Here is a 23,875-nt window from a genome sequence, read left to right on the forward strand (position 1 = left end):
AATGTAGAACAGTAAGGGCTTGTCTACACTTAATACACTGCAGCTGCATTGTTGTGGTACTTCAGTGTAGACTCTACCTGTGCTGATGGGAGATGTTCTCCCATTGGTGCAAGTAATCCACCTGCCTGACAGGTGGTAGCTAGATTGCTGAAAGAATTTTTCCATCAACCTAGCACAGTCTACATGGTCAGTTTAGCTATGCTGCTCAAGGATGTGGGTTTTTCACACCCCAAGTGATGTAGCTGGGCCGATCCAAATTTCTAGGGAAGATCAGCTCTAAGACTAAGAAGAAAATGGGAGATCATCTGCAGGTTCTTCACTCTGGAAAGCTAAAGTTTCTAGCACAGTAGCCCTGTGGATCATCAACCATCTAACAATCTGTATGTCAGAAACAGACTTGTTGAAACAAATATATTAAAATACTATCTTATTTTCTACAGTCATACTTCAAAATCTAATTTTAGAATTAGTCTGTTCAACCCATCTACGTACATGCCACACTGACATTTCCATTCACTGATCAAATTTTCCGAGCAGAGCAATAGCAACAAGACATGTGGGACATTCTGAATCTTTGCCCTTCCACCCCTACCACAGAATAGAGTTGTTTGAAGTATTGTTTTCCATTAAGTTTTATTTCATACAATTTTTAGACCAGAACAAGGAGTCTAGAACGAGTCACAAAGTTCTATAATCAGAACGCAACAGATATCAAGAAATACACTGACTTTCTGGACATGCTAGGAGACGTTCTCCTGCAGAAGTGCATGGTACTGTTCCACCACTTGCTCCTCTCGATACGATACTCCAAGAAAGGAAATGCTGTGTCATTACTCGGGAGCACCTTCAAGTCAGCTGGTGTTTTGAGCTCTACTCCAACAACAAATCCTGTTCTATATTTAGTCAGAGGTGGACAAATTATTAAGCTTAAAGCTCAGGATACACTTGATTTATCTATGCCTGCTGGACTTATTTGCAATTCCCTGGACAGCTCACCCATGATTATTCTATCAGATATGACATCATATTAAGAGAGAGCAACTTGTTAAATCTACCAAACAACTTACCATCTTCTGGATCCTGAGCAACGAAAGTCTTTCCTTCAATTTCATCTATCACCTCATAGAGGATTTCCATTGAACCTGGGGTAGATATGGCCACATGAGAATCATAATGCAACTAATATATCTCCATTATGTTATACAGTTGACTGACAAAGTATGTCTAGCAAGAGCACCATGGAAATGGAACCAGGTATTCATGGGATATTGAACGCAGCGCAAACAACAGTTCTTCTTTCTCCCACTCACCATTAAAAGTTCCCCAATTGATAATGAATTTACAGAGCACAACAGGACAGCTTCAGAAATGTAGACACTTCCTAAAAGACTGAATCAAGAGACTTACCCAAAGACCAAGCAAAGAGGCCTCAAGGACAAGGGATTTGCCTATGGGTGATGGGATGAACACCCAAAATCTAGCGCACTCAACCACAGACAAGTTTGCCAGAGAGAAGAAATCTCCCTTCTCACAGGACAAAAGCCCCCTTCAGTGGCAACATGCATTATCCTCGCAAAATAGTTGCATGGGGTGAAAGGACTTTCAAACCACCAAATTGCTGCTTTCATTCAAGCTGCTTCTAGGCACTTGAAACAGTTCATTTGCCTCGAACGCCAGTTCTGCACTACAGCTAAATCAGCACTGCTGCCACGAAGGCAGCGGTGTACATTTTGCAGGTTTGGTGAAGACACACTGTCGAAGGGAGAGCGCTCTCCCACTGGCTTTCCATCTTTCCGAGAGGCAGAAGCTATGTTGACAGAAGTATTTCTAGTTGACACAGCACAGAGTAGATACCACTGTAAGTCAACCTTAATTATGTCGACTTCCTTCACGCAACTTGCTAGACTGACTCACAGCTCTAGTGCAGACCAGCCCTAAGAGACAGAGCATGTTTATATTGTTACATACCGGATTTATGAAATATAGCAAGGAGGTGTTCAAATGTTGCAAGGCTGGGTTCTGAAACGTATAAAGATACTGATGTCAGCTTGATAGATGGAGCTAGGCAAAGCTTTACAATTGAATTTTAAAGTAATAGCAAAAAAAACACTGTACAAAGGAGTTTCATATTTTGTCTATTAATACCTGTACATCTTCTAAAAATGTATTAATAGCAAAGGTTTCTCAAAGACTAAAAATAAATAAAATTAACAGGACACCAAAGATGCTATTAGCCATATTATTTTCTCTTACATCAGTGGAGTAAAAAAAGCCATATTTAGAAATTGTGCAGTTAACAGTCCATTTGGCGCTTCCTGCCACACATGGAACTCTGTTACACATTACAGATGTACAAATCTTCATAGATTAAAATCCACAAGGACCACTGTTCATCTAATCTGATGCCTTACAAAACAACATAAGATTTTCATTCAGTAATTACTGCATATAAACCCATAATTTCTGATTAATCTAGAGTGTCTTCTTCAGAAAGACATCCAGTCTTGACTTAAAGACTTTATTGCACCTCGCCGGAAAAACTGTTAATGTGTAATACCCGCAATGTTGAGCATACATTTAAGCTAGAAATAAAATGCATCTAGCTTCAGCTTTGAGCAGGTCTCTCTCATTGTGCCTTTTTCTTACTACCATAATACCAGTAAACAAGAACTAATGCTGCTTCTGCTTCTGCCTTTTTTTTTTTTTAAATTAGATTCACTTAGCTGTTATCTATTTATAGTTTAAGAAAAGGTTCAGAGGTCACACATTCTACTCTAAGTACTTATGTGGGAAGGCAGCTGAGGCCAGATTCCCTCCTGCCCACCCAGGCTGAGTTGGAAAGGCTGGGGTCCCATAGTCCCAAGCAGAGTTGGAGAAACTGGGGCAGTGGTTCTGCCAACCTGGGCCACTCCAGTGCAGCCAGGGCCCCAACTGCCCTGCTCTGGCACAGCCACGGCTGCGTTAGTGTAGCCGGGGTCCTGCCTACTGGCCCAGCATGGCTGGGGGTCTTGCCTGCACACCCAGGCTGCTCTGGTGTGGTCAAGGACCTGACGCAGGCACAGCCCTGCCTGCTACTCCCAAATAGCTGGCCAGACTCAGCCAGGCTGCTCCAGCCTAGCGCAGTTGGCTGTCCAACCTATTACCCAGTAAGCATTCCAGTAAGTCTTTCACATCCTTGACACTCACCTCCTTTGTAAAACACTGAGATCAATGGAGGAAAAGCTTCATGTAAGAGACAGGTATTAGTAAATTATGCCCTCTCTCAAAACTCCTCTAGCCATCACCCTCAGGTTTGCTATTTGGAAGTACCATATTAGGAATATCTGAGTGAATCTAGGGCTCTCTCTTACCTATGTCAAGTGCTTTCATTTCCCTCAGTACTCTAAGGGAGAGACCCTTGGCCATATTTCCACATTTCCTCAGGGTCTTCAAAACAGCATTAAAAGTTAATAGATTTGGCTGCACTTTCTGTTCAACCATGTGATTCAGCAACTCCTATACACAAAAAAAAAAAAAAAAAAAAAAAAAAAAAGGGACAGATTAAATCACACTGCTTTGCGTTTTACTCACTACAATTCAGCACTTCTATAGAATTGCTGGTGATTCTTCTGTCTTTTATATTTCTGTTCCTCTACCAGTGGATGACTGCTCCCCAAACTACACTTGTTAGCCCATTATCCAGTCTTAGTTTGCATTTCCTAAATTATGGGGCTGCAACAAATGTTCTTGGGTGACTATTCTAATGTAAGAGATCTCAGCTAAGAAGATTTTCTGATACTCATCTTAATTTTTCTTTTGGATGTCATCCCCTTAACTTACAGTCAGACCCTCTTACATTATCCCAAATAATTTAATCTCACTCCATGGCTTTTAAAACTTTCCTACATTTGTAGACAAAATTCAGTGCAGAACTCGATTAGAAGGCTTGCTCACATTCTATCTTAATTTCATACCCATTCTGATTGGCTATCTCAAAGCAATATAAGGATTTCTGAGCCATTGTTGTCCAAATTTTAGTATTAAACTGCAGTGCTTTCTTTGAAGTTACTGATTAATTAGCAAAAAAGGTTTTTTTTCCTTTAATTATTTAAAACACACTTTCATTTACTCCAAACAAAACCAGCCTCTTCCTTCCCTCATCCCTTTCTCCTTACTTTAACAAGTTCCCATCTTTCAGTGTAATTTTCCTTCACTTGTGGAACTGCTGAAATTAGTGCATTGAAGGTGTACACATCAGCTGGAAGAAATAAGAAAATCCATTTTAATTAACAGTTGTATTTTACTAACATGTGCATCTTTATATAGGCGTTTATTGCTTATTGCAAATATGGCTCAGCGCTAGGCAAAGTTTTCATGTGAACTTGTTTCTAGGCAACTGACCACATGTCTGTCACACTGGAAAAAAAGCAGAGTTCACATTCAGCTCCCATGGTTTAGCTGAGGTCTGTACCCCTGCGCCAATCATCATTGCCAAGGAAGAACAAATAGCTAAACAAAATTAGAATATTTTGCAAAACTTTCCAGAAGACTGGATTTTAAGTAACAAAAGATGGTATTTTACATCTGTCAACTATTACTGAAAAATAAGAGAAAGACACTCACCGGTGTGCCTGTCATTCAGCAAATCTACATACATATCATGAGCCCTCACGCAAGCCCCATGCTGAGAAGACAAAAATATGTTACAGACAGTGACACAGTAAACTGGGGGAAAAAGCCAAAAAAAACCCCGATATCCTCTGAAAATAATTGTACCTTCACCATTCCTCTGATCATTGTGCAATAGGAGTGTGCATTTTTCTCTGGCATTAGATTAAATATCCTTTCGGCATTGTTGTTCTCCCTAAACTCAATAAAGAGTAGAACATTAGACAGGAAATCTAGAAGGAAGACTAAGTAATTTATGAACTGTTTTCAGTTGGAAAGTTCTATGAAAAAATATCCTCAGAAAATTCTAACATACTCCATCTATAGTTGGTTGTATTCTACAGAAGTGATAGGGTGTACTGCTTTTGATGTACTTTTTTGCTGCTAGTTTCCGTGGCCTTATCTAATTCTTCTTCAAGTTCTTTTTTAGCCTGCCTTATTCTACTTTTACACATGACTTGACAGAGTTTATACTCCTTTCTACTTTTCTCACTAGGATCTGTTTTCTAAGTTTTCAAGGATGCCTTTCTTCTAACCACTTTTTACCTAGGCTACTTTGCCATGATGGCATTTTTCTTGACCTCTTACTGTTTTTTGTTGTTTTTTAAATTTTCTCTTAGTGTTTCAGAAGTCTTCTGGATAAGAGATTAACATAATAGCACTTTGTTACTTACTGAATTATTTACTAGTCACATGAGACTTTCCACCCTCTTGCAAATGTTGTGGAAAATAGATTATATATAAGATTTACAAATTATTTCAACCACGCTGGAGTAAAAGATCAAGCCACTCTTAAATCTTACAGGATCATGTATACCACTCTAGAAAAAGGTACAAGACAACCTCAGGGTATGTCTAGACTACATGCCTCTGGCGACAGAGGCATGTAGATTAGTTTACTAGACATACCCAAATGAAGCGTCGATTTAAATAATTGCCGCTTCATCTAAATTTAAATGGCTGCTGCACTGAGCCGATCAGCTGTGGTAGTCTGGATGCACCACAGTCGACATCAAAGGCATCTGTTGACCTCCTCCGTAAACCTCATCCCACGAGGCATATTGTGGAGGTCGACAAATGCCTTTGATGTCGACCACGGAGCGTCCAGACTACCGCGCTAAGATGACAAAAGAGCTGATCGGCTCAGTGCGGCAGCCATTTAAATTTAAATGAAGCAGCAATTATTTAAATCGCCGCTTCGTTTGGGTATGTCTAGTAAACTAATCTACATGGCTCTGTTGCCAGAACCATGTAGTCTAGACATACCCTCAGAGATGCAAACACCTCACAAAGGAGGATGTTTGAAATTCTGAAATGTTCATAATTCTGAACAAAACACTGAGATTTTCAAAAGTTTACAACTACACACTGATTTAATACGTTTTGAAACTTTACTATGCTAAAAAAAATAATGCTTTCCCTTTAATTTTTAGTAGTTTAACAGTACTTATTTGCTTTTTTGGAGGGGAAGGAGAAGGAGTCTGCTGCTGCCGTCTTAAGGATGTTACATTTAGATTAATCAACTAATGGAATAGTTGATGTAATTTGCATCGACTATTGATTAGTTGATGACACCTTTGCCTCTGAAATGTAGCAAGAGCCCTGCCTGTTTTGAGTCCCTCGCTGGCCACGCATTCCATGCAGTGCTTTGCTTTTGAAATGTAGCAAGAGCCCAGCTCTTGCTACATTTCAAAGGCAGAAGTGCCACCAGTTCCCCATTGTGCCCTGACCCTTCTCCCCATGGAGATGGTGCTGGGGGGAACTGGCTTTTAAGACAGCTCTCCTCTCCCCTCCCCACGATAACTGGATCCTGCTCCCTCCCTTGCTGCCCCTATCAGAGACCAGCAGCAAGGAGAGGTGGGGGGAAGGGAGTGACTAGTGGAGTCACTATTCGACTAGTCGCTTACATCCCTATGTTACCTAATGACAACCTTCAGGTACTGAAAGAGATGTGTGGTTGACTGGTCAGTTCATAACTGTGGTGTTCATAACTCTGAGGTTCTACTGTACATCTTAAATACATCAACATACTGTATAAAGAGTTGTCCACTGCAACCATGTTAATATGTCTTTACAAACACAAGGAAAAAAAACCTGCCATCTTAGAGCAAGAGTCATGTTCACATCACATTTAATAAAACCCTAGAGACTGATGGAACACCTTCTATAGATACCTCCACTTAGGGCCTATGAAGCCTGAGGCCTTCCATGAGCGTCCCCTCTGTTTCCTCTGATCTGGAGTTTCTTCCTAAAAAGATTTTTGCCATAAACAACATTTGCGATGAGTAAACTATTAACTTTTAAAAAAATTATTACAATTCTAACAAATGATAGGTGGGATAAAATAGGAGACCACTCTAATTAAAGATTCATACACTGCAAAAGAACTCGAGTGATTCCCAGTCTTCCCCACAATCACCAGTGGGACCTCTGACAGTCTAGACACTGCATGCTGGTGAAACTGTATTTCTTCACCCTGCTTCCCAATCTACAACACACAAGTGAATATGCACTGCATGTGAACCCACACGACACACAAAAAGAAGAGGAACATTAGACTCCTTTCACCACATATAAATCACAATTGGTTTGTCTGTCTTGAGATAAGGGAGACAGTTTGCATCACCCTGACTGGTTACCTCAGAGTACAGGCAGTCCCCGGGTTACGTACAAGATAGGGACTGTAGGTTTGTTCTTAAGTTGAATCTGTATGTAAGTTGGAACTGGCGTCCAGATTGCCGCTGCTGAAACTGACCGCCAGTTCTGACTTACATACAGAATCAACTTAAGAACCCCAGGCGTCCCAAAGTCAGCTGCTGCTGAAACTGATCAGCAGCTGATTCCAGGAAGCCGGGGCAAAGCAACTCTGCTTCGGGCTTCCTGTAGTCAGCGCTGGTCAGTTTCAGCAGAAGCTGACTTGGGGACACCTGGGGCAGAGCAGCTGGGGTGCTGCCGGGTTGGTCCAGTAGCGCCCAGAGCGGCGCTGCGGGACCAACCGGCAGCGCCCAGCTGCTCTGCCACAGGCGTCTGGAGAAAAGCCTAGTCTGCTGGTGGGGGGGAGGGGAGAGGCGTACTAGCTGCGCCCCCCCCCCAGCAGACCAGGAAGATGCGGGCGGCGGACCGAGACGCACCGCGGTCCCGCCACCTGGGTCCTCCGCGGCTTTGCTCCCAGTCTCCCTGGTCTGCCAGGGAGACGGGGAGCAAAGCCTCTGAGGACGCCAGCAGCGGGGAGTCTGGGCTGTCCCGCTGCCGGCTTCCCCGAGGCTTTGCAGCCCGAATCCCTCCCCCCCCCCCCCGCGGCTTTGCTCCGCGTCTTCCTGATCTGCAGACCAGGGAGACGCGGAGAAAGCCCCGGAGTACACGGGTGGCAGGACCACGAGGTCCCGCAGTCCGTGTCCTCCGGGGGAGCCCCGTTCGTAACTGCGGATCCGACATAAGTCGGATCCGCGTAAGTCGGGGACTGCCTGTACTAAAAATAATATTAAACAAGCGCGTATTTAGTTTACTTGCTTATTCCTATTCACCTTGCAGTCTCAGATTGACCCTGCTGCCCACCCTGGGCATAGACAAGAAATGCTGTCCCCAATGCCCTCTTCACCAAAAAGTAAGAGAGACCTGCCTCCATGCTCTGTCTTAACTAGGATACAGGAGAAGAATTCAGCCAGTCAAAACTCTTTATGTATGCAGGGAGAGTGAAATGAGAAGTGAACTGGAATCAGAGTGGTGGAATTAAGACAGTAGGGAAGGAGGAAGAAGGGTAGCGAGAGGGAACAGTATCAAGACATGCTCTCATGTCCTTACTACAGGGTCAAAGAGAGAGCAGCAGCACTCAAGTGAAATAGACAACTGCTTGTTCCTGGTCAGTAGGCCATGGCATCAGCTTCATCAATATGCTGGCTGAACACTAGGACCTTTGGTGCCAACCATGGCTGAAGTCTTGCCAGCAGTGTCAGTACTTTACTAACGAGGTTCTTGATATGAGATACTCTGACTTGTGAAGGGCAATAAGTTGCTGCAGGCTAGTTCCTCTTGGTAGGATGTAACTTTTTTTTTTTTTTTAATTATAAAAACATGGCTGTCAGAAATAAAAACGGCGAGGAGTCCTGTGGCACCTTATTGACTAACTGAAGAGTTGGAACATAAGTTTTCGTGGGCAAAGACCCACGGCTACCCCTCTGATACTTGACACCATGCAAGGAATAAAAACATTATCCACCTTCAGCACCACACTGATCAACAACTGGTGTTGATTCTTGACAGCAAAATTGTAGCTAAGTCTGGACAGGGACCTTCCAGGTCTAGTACAGCTTTTAAGATAGGCCACTTTGGTCAGCTCAAAAGATTTATAACTGTAATAAGATATTCCACGTGGATGCAGACATCAGCACACTCATGCCCCTCCAAGCATCCCAGGTGTGAGGAGCCTCACATGTGCTCTCTACTACTTTAGGAGAGTTAATTAAAACTGACTTGCTAAAACTTTTTGTACCTCTGGTTCTTCCAGCTCCTTCTTTTGATCAGGCTGGTCTTCTCTAGCAGGTTCTCTATCTCCATAGAAACATAAGAGATCCAGAAGACTGTTCGATGTCTCCAGAGATAAGGTGGTACCTTCAAGCAGTGAGGAGGCAGAATTATGCTATATTGTTTATTCAACAGACTCGTGAAATGGGCTTCTCTATTGATACAGTATAAGCTTTTGGTAATGGCTCCTGTGTTCTGCTCCATCAAAAAAAGCTAATGAGGGCAAAGGACAACAGCAAACAACCTCGGCTTCATTCCAACAGGCTTTTAGTTAATGTAACGGAATCTTCTCCTCTCCAATTGTTAGGACAAGGCCATCTCAGCTCCCATCACCTCCTATTTTTTCTTTTAGCTTAGTGGGAAACCTGTGGCCCATTGGGATTCTACCTGTAGCCTGCGCACCCCTGTCTGCTCCCTCCTTCGCATGCCTCTCATGCACTGGGTAGAGATGTTAAATATTGGTTAACTGAATAGTCAATTAGCCTCATGAATTCTAATCAGTTAGTTGATTATTCTATAGTCCCTGGGGGTGGGGCTGGCAGCATGTGCACTCTAGCCCCACTCCCAGGGAACCTCCTGCCACTCTGCGCTGCTGCCTCTGTATGAGTGCCAGGTGGGAGCTGGTCTGTGAGAGTAGCCAATTTAAAAAGCAGCTCCCCTCACAGACTGACTGCCTGTTGCTCTGCACTGCAGCCTCTGATAAAGAGGCAGCAGTGCAGAGTGGCAGCAGCACCTGTCCGGGGCATGGTCTGAGCTCTTGGACCCAGCACGAGCTGGAACTGAGCCAGGCTGCCTGCCTGCCCAGCTCATAATACACTTTAAATGCAGAGCTGCAGCAGGGTATGTTCTGGACCTGGCACAAGCCAGGACTGAGTCAGGCTGTTGGCCAGCCTGCTAAAAAATTTACTAGGGGTGGGGGGCGAGAGGAAGAGAGAATGCATGTAGTCTACAGCATGAACCTATAAGCTTTTGCTTACTGGTTAATTGACTACACTAATACATCGCTAGCACTGGGGCCTGCACCTCCTACTTCTCCGCCTCCCTCCCAGCACTTTCAAAGCACCATGAATCTGCTGATTCCATTCTGTCCCTGCTCCTCTGCCTCCCTCCCAGAGCTTGAACACCGTGAACATCTGATTTGTGGTGTTCAAGCTCTGGCAGGAAAAGGAAGTAGCATGGACAGAGTGCAAATCAGCAGATTCATGGCACCCCGAAAGTGCTGGGAAGGAGATAGAAGAGTAGGAAGCACAGGGCTCCAGTGTCCCAGTGCACGAGAGATTTGGGGGAAGAGAGCAGAGAGGGAATGCACAGAACGCAGGTTGCCCACCCCTGGTTTCAATAATGCAGCCAACTGAGACTAGAGGGCCACTCATGTGATTCACTCACTAGTCTTGGTTGACCATTGCTGTTTTACTTCTTCACTCAAAAGGCCTGGAATTACAGGGCCTTTCCTGCTTCTTGACAGACATATGGCCCAGATTAACTAGAGTCGTACTGAAAGAATGACCCATTGATTAAGGCCATTCTTGATGCATGTAGCGTGTAGCTCTCATGGGTAATGGTAGAAACTACTTCAATTATATTTTGAAAAACTCTCTGATTTAGTTACTACTATAATAGAGACCAAGAAATACTCTTGAAGATGGATAATACACAGACATTTTTGGCTGCAGTCAATGCAAAATACTTCATCACTCAGGGTCAGATAGTGGTCTAAACTACACAACAGACCCTACAGCGGTGAGAATTCCAACTTCTTGAATTCTGTGGTCCTGTTTGTAAAAGAAAGCCTACAATCTTGGAATTTCCTCCCTCTTGACACACTTATCTCCCACTGCTGAGCTAGCTAAGTGTCTTACTCTCAATACTAAGAATGACTTGGTGAACAAGTGATGGCCCAATAAGATTTTAAGAATCAGTCCCCAAGAATTCAAGAATGTTCTGCAATTCTGTATTTTAACATTAAGCCAGCTTCACTCTATTTTTTGATCTCCGTACACATAAGCTGGCTGTCCAAATCCAGTACTGTAACTCAAGGTGGTACCTGCTTGCAGGAGCTGATCAAACATGTCCACAGAAGCTTTCACTTTTCTGAGCTGGATACGTTCTTTAAGGGCTGCCTCGCTCACTTCTTCAATCTGAGGTGCAAGATTCTCTGGCATCAAGCACTAAAATTAAAAAGCACATCAGCTGAATGGAGTTCTACTCCTGGGGGAATTCTGTGCCACTCTGCACATTCAGAATTCATGTCCCCCACAGAATTTTTTCTTCTCTGCAGAAAATACATTCTGCCAGAGAGGCACTGCAGTTATGCATTTTGTCCAGGGGCTGTTAGGGCACCAAAAGAGGGCTGCTGCTCTCAAGGACTTAGGGAGTCAGCTGTGAACAGGGAGGAAAAGAGGCTGAGTTCCTTACAGTGTCCTGCCCGTGGGGCTAAATGAGGAGGCATGAACTATGGAGGAGGGTGGATTGAAAAGGGCACATGGGACTGCTGGCACAGGAACTGAATGGAAGTGGGGGCGGGGGAGGGAGGGGTTCAGGGATATATGAGGAAGGGGGAGAGAGATGCAGGGCTACATGGAAACAAAGGGCAGATATACCTGACTGAATGGAAGAGGCTAGTGGTAAGTGAGGGTGTAGAAGGGAGATGCTCCCCAACAATCTCTGCCCCCCAAAAAACCTACTCAACACCCAACAACTCTCCAGGTTCCCTCCTAGGTTCCTTCCCTGAAATTACTTCCTTTTCCCTCAGTTCTTGTGTAACCCGACTCTCCCAAGCCTTTGCACTGCTTCCAAGGGGTACAGGAAATATATTTCTATATTTTGTAGCTTAAATGAATATTACTCAAAATTCTGTATTAATATGGCTAATATGGAATCTATTTGTCAAAAAGTATTTCCGGAATCTTTTTTGGTGCCTGTATTGTTACCAAGATACTTGCTCACAGCTATTTAGAAATACATTATGAAAATAATTGAAACCGGTGGGATTATGTTATTTTGACATATGCAGAATTTTTAAATACTGTGAACAGAATTGAATTTCTTGGTTCAGAATTCTTCCAAGAATATTGCTCAAATCATCTAATAGCCAGGACCCCAACTGAAATGTATTACCCATCCTAAAAGTCGTTATGGCTCCTCCAACATCCCTGCTCCCTCATAGGTAATAACAGCAGTAAATTTAGCTGGAATTACTTTCTGGGGATTAGGGACTACATTTCCTAAGATGCCAGTCATTTACAAGATGGGCCTTCAACACTAAAATCATTAAAATTAAAAACAAACTAGTGCTATAAAAATCCTAACTAAATCTATTCACTCCTTATTTCTGCCTGAAAAAACCATGACTAACTTTAACCACAAATGTTAACTGAGGTCTTAAGAGATGCTTCCCTTGGTAAACCCAAATTGAAATGTAGTTTATGTAAACAAGAGAACATTCAGTTATTGAGTGGTAAATCATAAGATCTTGCCATTTTTGGACTAATTTGGGGCCCAGTTCTGTAACCCTTATGCATACAATCCTACTGCTCATATTGCTACACAGCAAAACATAGCATGACTACAAGAGCAGAGAGTTTACCGGTATATGAGGCTCCGCAAAGTCCTTCTCAAAGAATTGAGGGAATTCATTAACCATGTATTTTGCAACATTTTTCCCAGACTCCTTGGATAACGAAAATAAACGCTGTATGGAAAGGAAAGAAGATACATTTGTTTGTTTCTTTACAATACCTAAAAGGTTGAGTGACAGATAGGGTGACCTTTTAGAACAATGACTTCGCTGAGGGATCAAGTCTCCCAGCATGAGACAAGAAAACACTCCCTTTGCTATTTCAGCTGCTAAACCCTTCCTCACACTCATATCTCACATTGATTACAGCAGCCTTCTACTCTCTGGCTTCACCTCCACAATCTTCACTCTCAAATCACATCACCCTTTGCCCTAATGTTTATATGGAATTCCAGGCAGATCAAATTCAAGCTCCTGGGATTCACTTTAAAGGACTCATTTAATTTTGCTTCCACCTATGTTCCTTCTACTTGCCTTCCCTTTTATGGCATTTCTTCCAATTCTGTCCCCAGTTCCTAGATTTTAGGTCTTATCGCTTGTTCTCCATTCTTTAGAAAAACCAGATGTTACTCTGGAAGAACTCTCTTTCAAAGATTCCTTCCTCTCAACACTGCTCTTTCCACACACTCTATTATACCGAGGCTATTCTGTGTAAGACAGTAAACTCCTAAAAGTTGGGACAATTAGTGGTTTATGTTCTATAGAGCAACACATAAAATAGATGTTTTAGCTCACATTTTCATCTCAAATTTTACTAAATTGCAAGTGGTACACAGTACTGTGTTGCAGGCTTCAGCTCTAAAGACTCAGTAACCAGTTCACATAAACATCATCTGTGCAAAGGCTTGTATTCCTCAAGGAAAGTCATGCATCAGCAAATAACCTGGTAGTGCAGGCCAATGGATAAGGCATTTGATTGAACAAACAGTAGAAGTTCTGAAAGCAGAAAGGGTGCAGGCAGCCAAGTGCTCAGAAGGGATGGCAGAAAGGAGTGGGTCTGAGCCTGAGACTGTCCAGAAAACCATTATAACAGGAAGCCAGAAGTAAATAAAGATTAATATTCTGAAGTGTTTAAAGAGTGATCAGAAGTTTTCTTTTCTTTTCATTTAAAAACATTTTGCCAATTGTCCCCCTAATGCCTGATGGCAGAGGTCCTCAAAGTTTCAAAATAGAATACTTACAAACTCAGAATAACTTCTTGGGAGAAGGTAGGGGTCATCTTGAAACATATAATGTGCAGCTGTAGGATCCTGCAGAAAGGAAAAGGCAGCATTTAAACTGTTATGCATTATGCAGACAGCTGTAGATATTTCTTATTTCATCTCTGAAATTAAAGGACTGTTGGCAGGACTAGTGCAACCATCTCTCTATACCGTTTTAATAAGGAATTTATTTGTGCAGCAAAAAACTTCACTCATTTGAAGTATAGCAATGTATTGGTTTGTGAATAAATGATCAAACAGTTCTTCAGAGGTACGTAATAGGCACACACACATTAATAATATAATGATTCCATTAGGATGGGGACCTAAATAATTAAGGTACTAAGGACATCCTGCAAAGTAGCAAGTGTCTCAGCTGCCACAGAAATGAATTGCACCTCTCAACATCTTGCGGGATTGGGGGATTAGTTTCCAGGAACCATCAAACACACTAATTTTTTTTGCACTTTGTGTTCCTGTGACACATGGACTCTTGCTTTAGAGGATTTCTGTCCTTTACTCTATGATGCTTTTTAACAGACTCATTTGGCACTGTTGTTAGAATAAAAATCAAAGGCCTGATCTTCTGCTACCAAGCACCTTGCATAATGAATGTAAAAATCTACCAAATCAAACATCAGCATTTTAAATATGCTTTGGACTCATGCTGCACTGACGAGAATGGCTGCACAATGTGCATGGCAACTGAGAATTAGACTCTTATGGTCCAGAGTATATGCACATCTTCCCACTCTAACAGTTCAATGTTGGTCTGATACATTATCTTAACATAGTACTACACAGAGTAACAGCTATCGGACAGGTTATTCAAGACTCAAGGTGCTGAATGATGTGGCAATTGTGCTCACATGGCAACTAGGATCCTATTTCTCACTTATGATCCTGGCAGGTGTACAAAAGATCTCCACAATGCAAGTCTAGTATATTTTTAAAAAGCAGCACTACATAGTTCCATAAGATTAATTATAATCTAAGAAGGTACTTACCCGGTTCACTGTAGCTGCTAGTGTTTGAAGAACTGCTAGTTTATCCCTAAATTTAAAGAAACTTACATGAATCGTGTGTAACAGGCTTTCAACATCAATTCTTAATATATTAGCAATCTCAGAGGATCAGGATTTTAAGAAAAATCTCAGTGTCAAACATTGGTCCTTCTAATTTTTTCCATCCATGGGCAGAATAAATTTTGGATGTGTACCAGGGCATATGCAGCTAGTTGTGGACAGCTCTGGGCACTCTGCTAATCAGCTGGGTGGTACCTCAATCTTTCCTGGGCATCCTCCCGAGCGCTCAGCGTACGTTGAACACTGCTGTCAAATATACTGATGCTTTGAATATTATAATCCTATTTAAAATATATCATTTCTTCTTGGGACATGGAGAGAGGGAGGGGAATGAAAGACTGATGAAGTGTAACTGAACCACTTAATTTAACACACACACATATGTATTTATTTAACAAGTAGGAAACCATTGCTGCCAACACACTTAAAACTTTATAAAAATGGAGTCTGCATATGCATTTCATCCCCTATGCCATACTCACTATTTGGGAGAGTACTGAGGGGGAGAAAGGCAAGGGAGAGAATGTTATCAGTGAAACCCTCAAATCACAAAAAACAATTGTGCAGACTGAGGAATGGATGTAGTATCCTATGCTGTAACTCTTGGGCAAATTGAAAAAAATGTAGTTGACAGTGATGAGAACTACCCCTTTCCATTAAGCTCCCAGACTTCGCAAATTCAAAGATCCAAATTCAAATCCTTCATGGGTAGCAAGCTGTACAGCCATTCATTGGCAAGCAAACCCTCACTTCTAGATCTATAACTATTAAGATTCACTCTGCACTTGAGTCAGCTCCCCTCTATGGATCAACAAACAAAGGTGAAAATGGAGTGGGATACATCCAATATCACATCTTCAGCACATACTCCCCATAATAATCCATTAGCCAAGATTTCAGAAATACAAGCTTCCTCCTGGTTTTATTTTATCTACTCCAGTTATAACATTTTATCCATTTTATTTTATCCCCTCACAAGATCAGTAAGATGTGGTTGGCAAATAAATGTGATCTTTAAGTAACAAAAAAAAATGTACTGAAACAGAGGTTCTTTAAAGTGGCCTCTCAAAGAAAGGCTAAGGGTGGCTTACTGGAGACAGAGCCTTACATGCAGTTTTCCCACTGACTTTCTCCCTCACACCACAATACACAAAACTCAAATGTATTTACTGTTAGCATATACACAAAAGTGTAGAGGGCAGATGTCAGGAAAACTCCAAGGGCCCCAACAGGGAGGGAGAGACCTAGAGATGAGATTTTAACACTCACCAAGTTTTCTTTCTCGGAATAACAATTTCTTCGGTAACTTTAAGAAGAAATATTGATCATAATATTGTTAGAACAGATACATGAGACTGGCATTTCTGCAACTATAAACAAACTATTGACTAGTCTAAGCTACTAAATATAAAATATATAGCAGTTAAGATGGGAAATTCTGAACACGTAATTTTTAAGTTCCTCTTTCAGGTGCCTTGTTTAATTATGTAAGAGCACACATTTTGCAGAGCTGTAAAAATGAACTATATAATTAAGATACTGTACCTCCTGGGTCAGCGTCAGTCTTCTGAAGTGGTGCACTTCCTGAACAATACCTACAGAAACCAAATATGGAAGCATGCACTTTAATATGTATGCAGCCCCAGGAGTGATTAACCCTGTAACCAACAGAATTTTTATCGATTACAGAGTTTTGTTTTTTTCATTTTTTGCATCCCTAATTTGAAGAATTCTGTACTGCAAGCAACTAGACCATTAATGCAAGTCTCTGGCAATCCCACACAGCATTCCCAAACCCTGGAATTTTATCACAACCCAAGGGATACATAATTGTTTTTCTTAAAGCTCCAGCCCCTGAAATTAGTTGATCACAAGAGAACCTCTAGCTAAATTTCTTGACAAAAGGCTTGAAAACACAGACACTAACCATTCAAAAAAAGGACAATAAATTCCTCCCACTCCACATTTTTCAATACTTGCACTGCCTGCACAAACACAAAGCTTTGCATTGGAAGCTGGAACTAGGCTGAATGCTTATACAGATCTCATCTGTTTCAAAGAGCTCTGAGGATGTAGACTGATTTCGAAGTGAGTGTACAGAACTGCTATGTACTATGCCAATGGCTCCCACCTGCTGGGTCACAGACTGGTGCCGGACTGTGAACTGTTGGCTATTAGGCCGCAGAACATTGCCAGGCCATGGCCCCATGGCTTGATGATAAGCTCAGTGGGGTTCCCTGTAAGCAGAGGCAGTATAAATGCTAATTGAGCTCAGGCTGCAGAGAGCTTCCTGGTTGGGGAGGGGCACTCCAGGAGTAGAAGTTCCTTGCTCAGGTCCAGATAAGAGTGTGCTAGTAAAGAATAAGGATGTTAAAATTAGATTAATCAACTAATCAAACAGTGGATGGAATTTTCATCGACTATTTGATTAATCAATAAGGGCAGTTCCACTTTGAAATGTAGCAAGAGCCTGCCAGTTGCTACATTTCAAAGCAGAAGTGCCTTGGGAAATTCTGCCTTTGAAATGTACATGAGCCCCAGCAGGGTCTCTTGCGCATTTCAAAGATGAGAATGTCATAGAGCATGGAGCCAGGGGGACTCTTGAGTCCCGCACAGGCCCCAGGCAGCAAGAGCCCCAGACAGGATTCTTGTACATTTCAGAGGTTCCTCAGCCAGGGCAGAGCCTTCCCCAGGCAGCTGAAGCCCAAGGAAAGGGAGGCAGACCCCCCGCAGCATAGGTGGGGAACGGGGAGAGAATCGCCTGCGCTCACAACCTGGACCCCAACGGGCAATTTAACTTCAACGGGGCCAGCGCCAAGAACCCCGGCCACTGAAGGGCACGCACATGGGAAAACCCGACAATGCGCACGCGCAATTCTCCTGGCGGATTGCGGAGAGCGCGCGCGTGAACGCCACAGGGCTAGAACGCACCGCGAACGGCAACTCTATTGCGCAGGCGCAGAGCTCTCTCTCGTGGCGCTGGCCTCATCTCAGTGACTGGCCCACTCCCGTTACCGGCTCTTTCAGGCCTGTACAAGCGGAGCTGCTCCTCAAGCCGCCCCCTGCTCCCACCTGCCGCTCGCCCCGCTGCGCAGCCGTAAGCCGTATCGGCCGCTCAACAGCACCGCTCGCTGCCAGGCGACCTGCCACCACCACCGTCCCGCCATCTTGGCGGCCCGCCCGGGGCATGCCGGGAAAGGGAGGACGGTACCATTTGCCTGCGTGAGGCGGAAGGAAGCGGAGAGGGGGAGTGGTACCGGCCAGTGACGGTCCCTCCCCCTGAGCGCGCGTCGGACACGCTACTGGGGGCCGCGTGGCGCCCGTTGAGGGAGTCACCGGAGCGGGAAGAAGGAGGGAGCGGCTGGAGCGCTCGCCATGGGGCCGCCTAGAGAGATGCCGTGGCGGCGGCTGGCCGGTATCTCCTTCGGCATGTACACTGCTGAAGAAATCAGGTGAGGACCCGAGCCTGGAGAACTCCTCGGGAACTACTATTCCCAGCACGCCTTGCGCCGCCGAGCGGCCGGGGTCTCATGGACTCTTGGCGCATGGCATGCTGGGGCGTGTAGTCCTGTTGTGCTAGGCTCTCAGCAGAGTAGCGGGGGGGGGGGACACCCCTCACCCCTCACCCTAGCCCCTGGCCTGCAGGGGCCAGGCCGGCGCCCCTCTGCCTGCACCGCTCCTGGGCCTGGCCTGTCGGGGGTGGAAGGAGGCTGTGGTGAAACGCAGCCCATGAGCCAGACGAGACTGGTTGGCCAGGGAGGTGCCATCCTGGGAAGGGAGGGGGAGAGGTGTCCTGTGCCGCGGAGCGGGGCGCATGCGGAGAGGAGAGCCCCAGTCTGTGGGGCGGGGGGAGGAGCTGGTCCTGCTTTCTTGAGGGATGGAGAAGAGGGCCTGGTGTGTGCCCCTAGGGGCAAGAGTACTTGAGTGGGAGGGAGCGCTGCTGACGTGCTACAGGGGAGCAGACCAGTGCTCCTTCTATTTTGTTCCATCAATGTGTGGAATACATTTTGTTACATGCACTGACAAATGGTGTGGATGTGCGCCACCAGTCGAAACACATGTTTAGGGCTGTGGGTGCTGTGCCAATCAGCTGGGTGGAATCTCCCCTGGGAGGCCACCCAAACGCTTAAGTTACAGGGAACTCTGCTCTGCCAACCCTGTGGTTGTTAAAGATGCTACTTTCAGTAGGTACAGGAGTATTTCCTTGTGTGCATTGTGATGAGCTTTTTTGGCATCCCTGCCATTGTTGGTGGTGCATTGTTTGCAGCATTTAAGGAAAAGCTAATGTCCTATCACTGGGTATACAGAGGAAATAAGTGAAACTGACTGTACACAAAGTGCTGGCAAATGCACAAAATAACCTGGCAGAAAGGGGCAAAGACTACTTTTTCCAGTTATAGTAATATTTGCTCTTACTTGTAACATCAAAGTATATATATATACAGTGTCAACAGTATCTGCCTTCATAAATGTAATTTCTGTGTTTTTCTTTGATCTTTAGGAAACTAAGTGTAAAAGCCATAACCAACCCTAATTACCTAGATAATGTGGGTAATCCAGCAGTAAATGGACTCTATGACTTATCTTTGGGACCTGCTGATGCCAAAGAAGTGTGTACTACTTGTATGCAGAACTTCAATAACTGCCCAGGACACCTAGGCCACATAGATCTGCCACTGACTGTCTATAATCCTCTATTTTTTGATGTATGTATATGCTGTTGAGAATTTGCTTATGATGTGGACTATTGTGTATCAGGACTAGTCTTCATTGGCTAGTAGTGTCTGCTGTCTTCAAGAGCTAGTGATCTTTGAAGAATATTAAACTAAGTGCAGTAAATAGTGATATGGGGAAATCCTCCTCTGGTGAAATGTCTTCCATCAAATGAACTTAACTTTAAACATATATTTACCATAATAGTCAAATGATTTTTCTCTCCCTTTCCCACTTGCTATTACCATGCCTTCATTTACAGTGAGGAAACACCTGTAATAAGACTGGCCAAACACTTTTTCTTCTTATAGAAGAAACTATAGTGAAATGAGGAGCCAAAGGCTATACCCTACTTTGTAGTAGCAATGTCTGCACCCATCCTTCTTGCTTAGTTGGAGGACAAGTAGACAAGATTAGTTTAGAACTAATGTATGGTGGAATGCAAAAGTGACAAGGAATCCTGTGGCACCTTATAGACTAACAGATGTATTGGAGAATAAGCTTTTGTGGGCAAAGACCCACTTAGTCAGATGCAACAGTGGGTCTTTGCCCATGAAAGCTTATGCTCTAATACATGTTAGTCTATAAAGTGCCACAGGACTCCTTGTCGCTTTTCTAGATCCAGGCTACCCCTCTGATATTATGGTGGAATGTTATTTCAGCATAAGCAGGACAAAGTTTCACTATAAGAGGAGTGAAAGTCCATTGAACTGTACTTCTACCAGTCAGACTTTTGCTCCGTTGCGCTGTAACAAATTCACTGCAAGCAGTGTGTTATGAATACATAATAGTTAAATAGTACTAGTTAGTGTAAGATCATTGTGTCTCAGTTAAACACAAATTGATGATAAAATAATATGAATGTAACAAATTAGTAATAACACTTCAGTTTAGCATATCATTTATACTGCTTATTATCCAAAGATCTCAAAGGGTTTTACAGACACTAAAGGCTTCTCTACATATGGAAATTTATTTAAATACTTATTGCAGAGTAAGAGCAACCACAGTAGAGCTGATACTAAATAAATTGTTCAGAATTCTAGAATAGCTGTTTAGCTAAATGCCCAAGCGAAGGAAAGTCCTAAGAGCTACAACTGGCAGTATGCGGAGCGCCTGAGGAGAAATGCTGAATACTTGCTACTCTTGTTGATTTCAATAGAGCTTGAGGACACTGTGCATGCCTGATCGTGGGAGGTGCTGTCTATGTCCAAAGTCTCACCTCTCTGTAACATGCTGCAGGTATTTCAGAATTAATGGGTGGCTGTTTCCCCCAAAATAACTTTGTAAATATAAAAGGTCTTCACTTGGAGCCTCGCTAGCTGTTCTGAAGCGGGATGCCACCTCTGGATGTCTCTTTTTCCTTGATCATGGTATAGAGTCTCAGAAACCATGGTGAGGGTTATGGAATATGAATGTGAATAGAAATAAAATGAAACAGTTCTGCTCCCCAAAATGTGGCGGGAGAAGCAGGCTTTTATGTGGAGACTTGGGGTGTCAAGGAAACACTTCACTGTTTGAAAACATTGGAAGCTAGAGACTTTTTCTGTTGTGGGCAGGTAGCTTCTGTCTTCCAAATAACACTGGCATTTTCCTTAAAAAGAGTCAACTTGCCTTCAGGTCTTCTGTTTTCCACATCATTAAATCTACCAAACTAATTTTTGTTTCCTTTTCAGAAACTATACCTTCTGATCCGAGGTTCTTGTTTAAACTGTCGCTTGCTGACATGCAGTCGAGCAGTGGTTCATTTATTACTTAGCCAACTGAAAGTCTTAGAGAAGGGGTTACTTCATGCAGTCTGTGATCTTGAGGCAATCCTGAATAGGGTAGGTATCCCCCATCTTTGAGCTGGCAGCAATGTAATGGCATGATGATGCTAATTTCATCTCTTTATTTCAGTTTGTGGATGCAAATACAGATGCCTCTGGTTTAGACATTGAAGAAGAATTAAATCATCATGTGAATGAAATGCTACAAAATAATGAATTTGGAGATCAGTGTTCACACGTGAGTAGAATAAGTGTTATTGCTTGGAATCTCAATCTTGCCATGCATGTACCTTTTTAAATGAGTGGGCTGGTATGGTATCTTCCAGATTTAACACCATCCCAAAAGAGTTTTGGTGTATGTTGTTTTGGGATTTGTTTGTGTGTGGAAGGAAATGATTTGATAGTTTTTTAGAGAATAATTATGTAAATGAAGCAGGTCCTTTTTAGGAAGCCACAGGAAAAGTTACCTAGTACAGTAATTTACCAACAATGTTTATCTTTTTTGAGTTTACTTGTTCCGTACGACAGGAATGTTGTTATCATGAAGCTCTTAGGCATTCTTAGGACAACAGAAATCCTCAACATGAAAAATCTGAAGATTCTGAGGATTTACTGCTGCACTGCATATTTTTGTTTTCTATACCAATTTAAGCTTTAACTCAAAATTTGTAGCCTTGGGGATTGCAAGACCCACTAGTGTAGTCTTGGATTTAGAATCAGAGTGGAACTGAAGTCTCAGATTTAATTTCTTGTCCTGTTCACTAAACCAGCAGGTATCAGGAGCACTGTGAAGACAATACAAAGTCAGATGTTAGGCATTGTCTTCCATCAATCAGTGATCCCTCTGGCCAAAATATATCTTATCCAGTTATTCTTATCTAAAAGATTGCTAGCCACGTACAGAGGGGATTATAAAAATTGGGACTCTTTGGATCTTTGGAAAACTTCATTCAATCATAGCACATTAGGATAGGAAGAGACCTCAGGAGGCCGTCTAGTCCAGCCTCCCAGTCAAAGCAGAACCAAACCTAGTCATTCCACACAGGGCTTTGTCTAGCCTGGCCTTAAACCTCGAAGGATGAAGATTCCACCATTTTCCCAGGTAAAACATTCACCACCCTTCTAGTGAAATAGTTTTTCCTAATATCCAACCTAGACCTCCCCCCACTGATTCCTTCTGTCATCTGCCACCACTGAGAATAGCCTGACTACATCCTCGGCATTTCAAAGGGGCAGTGCCGCACAGCTAAGCTGGGAATCAGCTGTGCAGCACTGTGCGTGGAGCCCTGGATCAGCTGGGGAGTCCCCAACTGACCCTGGCTTTGCCTGGCATTTCAAAGCAGCAGTGCAGCATGAAGCTCGGGGTCAGCGGAGAACTCTGAGTCTCCCGCTGACTACGGGCTCCATGTTGCGTTGCAGCGTTGAAATGCACAAGAGCTCCTGCTGGGGACTCATGCATTTCAAAGCTGGCACCCGCGTGCAGTCCGGAGTCAGTGGGACTTCCCACTGGCCTTGGGCTGCATGCAGAGTTCTGTATTCCTCCTTTGAAATGTTCAGGGGCTCTTGTGCATTTCAAAGTGGCAGTGCGGCATGGAGGCCAGCAGGGGCTCTTGTACATTTCAAAGGAGGAATGCGGAAGTGCCTATCGAGTAGTCAATGGAAATTCCATCGACTGCTCAATTACTTAATTAACCGCTGGTTAACATCCTTAATTTGCACACTGTATGAGTCCTAAACACTCATTTAAAATACACATAACCAACCACTTTGTTTTACTTCCCCTTGTATTTTCAGTGGTGTCATTTGCAGTTTTGTTTGCTCTCTGTAACTTTACTCATTTTTATTGTGTTCTGTGTGTGAAGTATTAATTGAGTTGATGTCCTTCAGAAATTCTACAAGCCTGAGTAATTGCCTATTATACTCCTTCCGGTATCAGAAAATATTGTAGTAATATTTGCAATGAAGGCATGACTATTTCTAGTTGACTTATAGATTTATTTATTTTATTTTTTTAGCATCTTAAAGCTGAGGTATGTGTGCAGATAAACCTGCAATAGGGATGGCTTTGAACTGCAAAAGTCCATAGCATTGTAGTGTTTTGGCAGATGCTTCATTTTTTGAGAGAAACTTCCCCTGAAGATTTAGTGGTCTGTGTATGATACGAGAAGTAGGTTATTAAATTGTGCCTCTGGTGAATATTTTTATGCTTTCACTTAATGGCCCTGTCTGTCTTAATATTGCTGTTTGAGTATATCACATTTTGGTGTGTTCACTAGTTGAAGTTAGGATGATAAAATACATGTACTCCAAGGGCAATTTAAAATATTTAATATGAAATCAAATTTAAAAGAATTAAATCAG

At 43.1% G+C, this 23,875-nt stretch overlaps 2 protein-coding genes and 1 non-coding gene across 5 annotated transcripts in view; 1 reads left to right on the top strand and 2 right to left on the bottom strand.

The window, feature by feature from the left end:
- Positions 1-18,249, bottom strand: part of PTCD3 (pentatricopeptide repeat domain 3) — a 32,497-nt gene extending 14,248 nt beyond the window's left edge. Inside the window, exons 1-15 of one of the 3 annotated variants that reach the window (XM_089777761.1) lie at positions 18,105-18,249; positions 16,578-16,627; positions 16,302-16,338; positions 14,955-15,000; positions 13,927-13,995; positions 12,755-12,859; positions 11,206-11,336; positions 9,137-9,248; positions 6,822-6,895; positions 4,756-4,843; positions 4,603-4,663; positions 4,155-4,237; positions 3,351-3,495; positions 1,969-2,019; positions 1,068-1,142 (exon numbers count right to left, since the gene is read on the bottom strand). In XM_089777761.1, coding sequence (XP_089633887.1) covers positions 1,068-1,142; positions 1,969-2,019; positions 3,351-3,495; positions 4,155-4,237; positions 4,603-4,663; positions 4,756-4,843; positions 6,822-6,895; positions 9,137-9,248; positions 11,206-11,336; positions 12,755-12,859; positions 13,927-13,995; positions 14,955-15,000; positions 16,302-16,338; positions 16,578-16,627; positions 18,105-18,199 — 1,222 coding nt within the window. In that variant the 5' untranslated portion in view covers positions 18,200-18,249. Of the gene's footprint in view, positions 1-1,067; positions 1,143-1,968; positions 2,020-3,350; positions 3,496-4,154; positions 4,238-4,602; positions 4,664-4,755; positions 4,844-6,821; positions 6,896-9,136; positions 9,249-11,205; positions 11,337-12,754; positions 12,860-13,926; positions 13,996-14,954; positions 15,001-16,301; positions 16,339-16,577; positions 16,628-17,963; positions 18,027-18,104 lie in introns of those variants that run through there. The other 2 variants (XM_089777762.1, XM_089777763.1) reach the window with 2 other exon arrangements.
- LOC112546209 (small nucleolar RNA SNORD94) lies at positions 4,328-4,474 on the bottom strand. Its single transcript, XR_003089849.2, has one exon. It is a non-coding gene; the product is annotated as a small nucleolar RNA SNORD94 (small nucleolar RNA).
- POLR1A (RNA polymerase I subunit A) overlaps positions 18,227-23,875 on the top strand; it is a 59,488-nt gene continuing 53,839 nt past the window's right edge. The window contains exons 1-4 of the mRNA XM_006111628.5: positions 18,227-18,484; positions 19,534-19,738; positions 21,422-21,571; positions 21,645-21,752. Coding sequence (XP_006111690.3) covers positions 18,408-18,484; positions 19,534-19,738; positions 21,422-21,571; positions 21,645-21,752 — 540 coding nt within the window. The 5' untranslated portion in view covers positions 18,227-18,407. The remainder of the gene's footprint in view (positions 18,485-19,533; positions 19,739-21,421; positions 21,572-21,644; positions 21,753-23,875) is intronic.

Source organism: Pelodiscus sinensis, chromosome 4, assembly GCF_052426305.1.
Source record: "Pelodiscus sinensis isolate ZL-2025 chromosome 4, ASM5242630v1, whole genome shotgun sequence".
Lineage (NCBI taxonomy): Eukaryota > Metazoa > Chordata > Testudines > Trionychidae > Pelodiscus > Pelodiscus sinensis.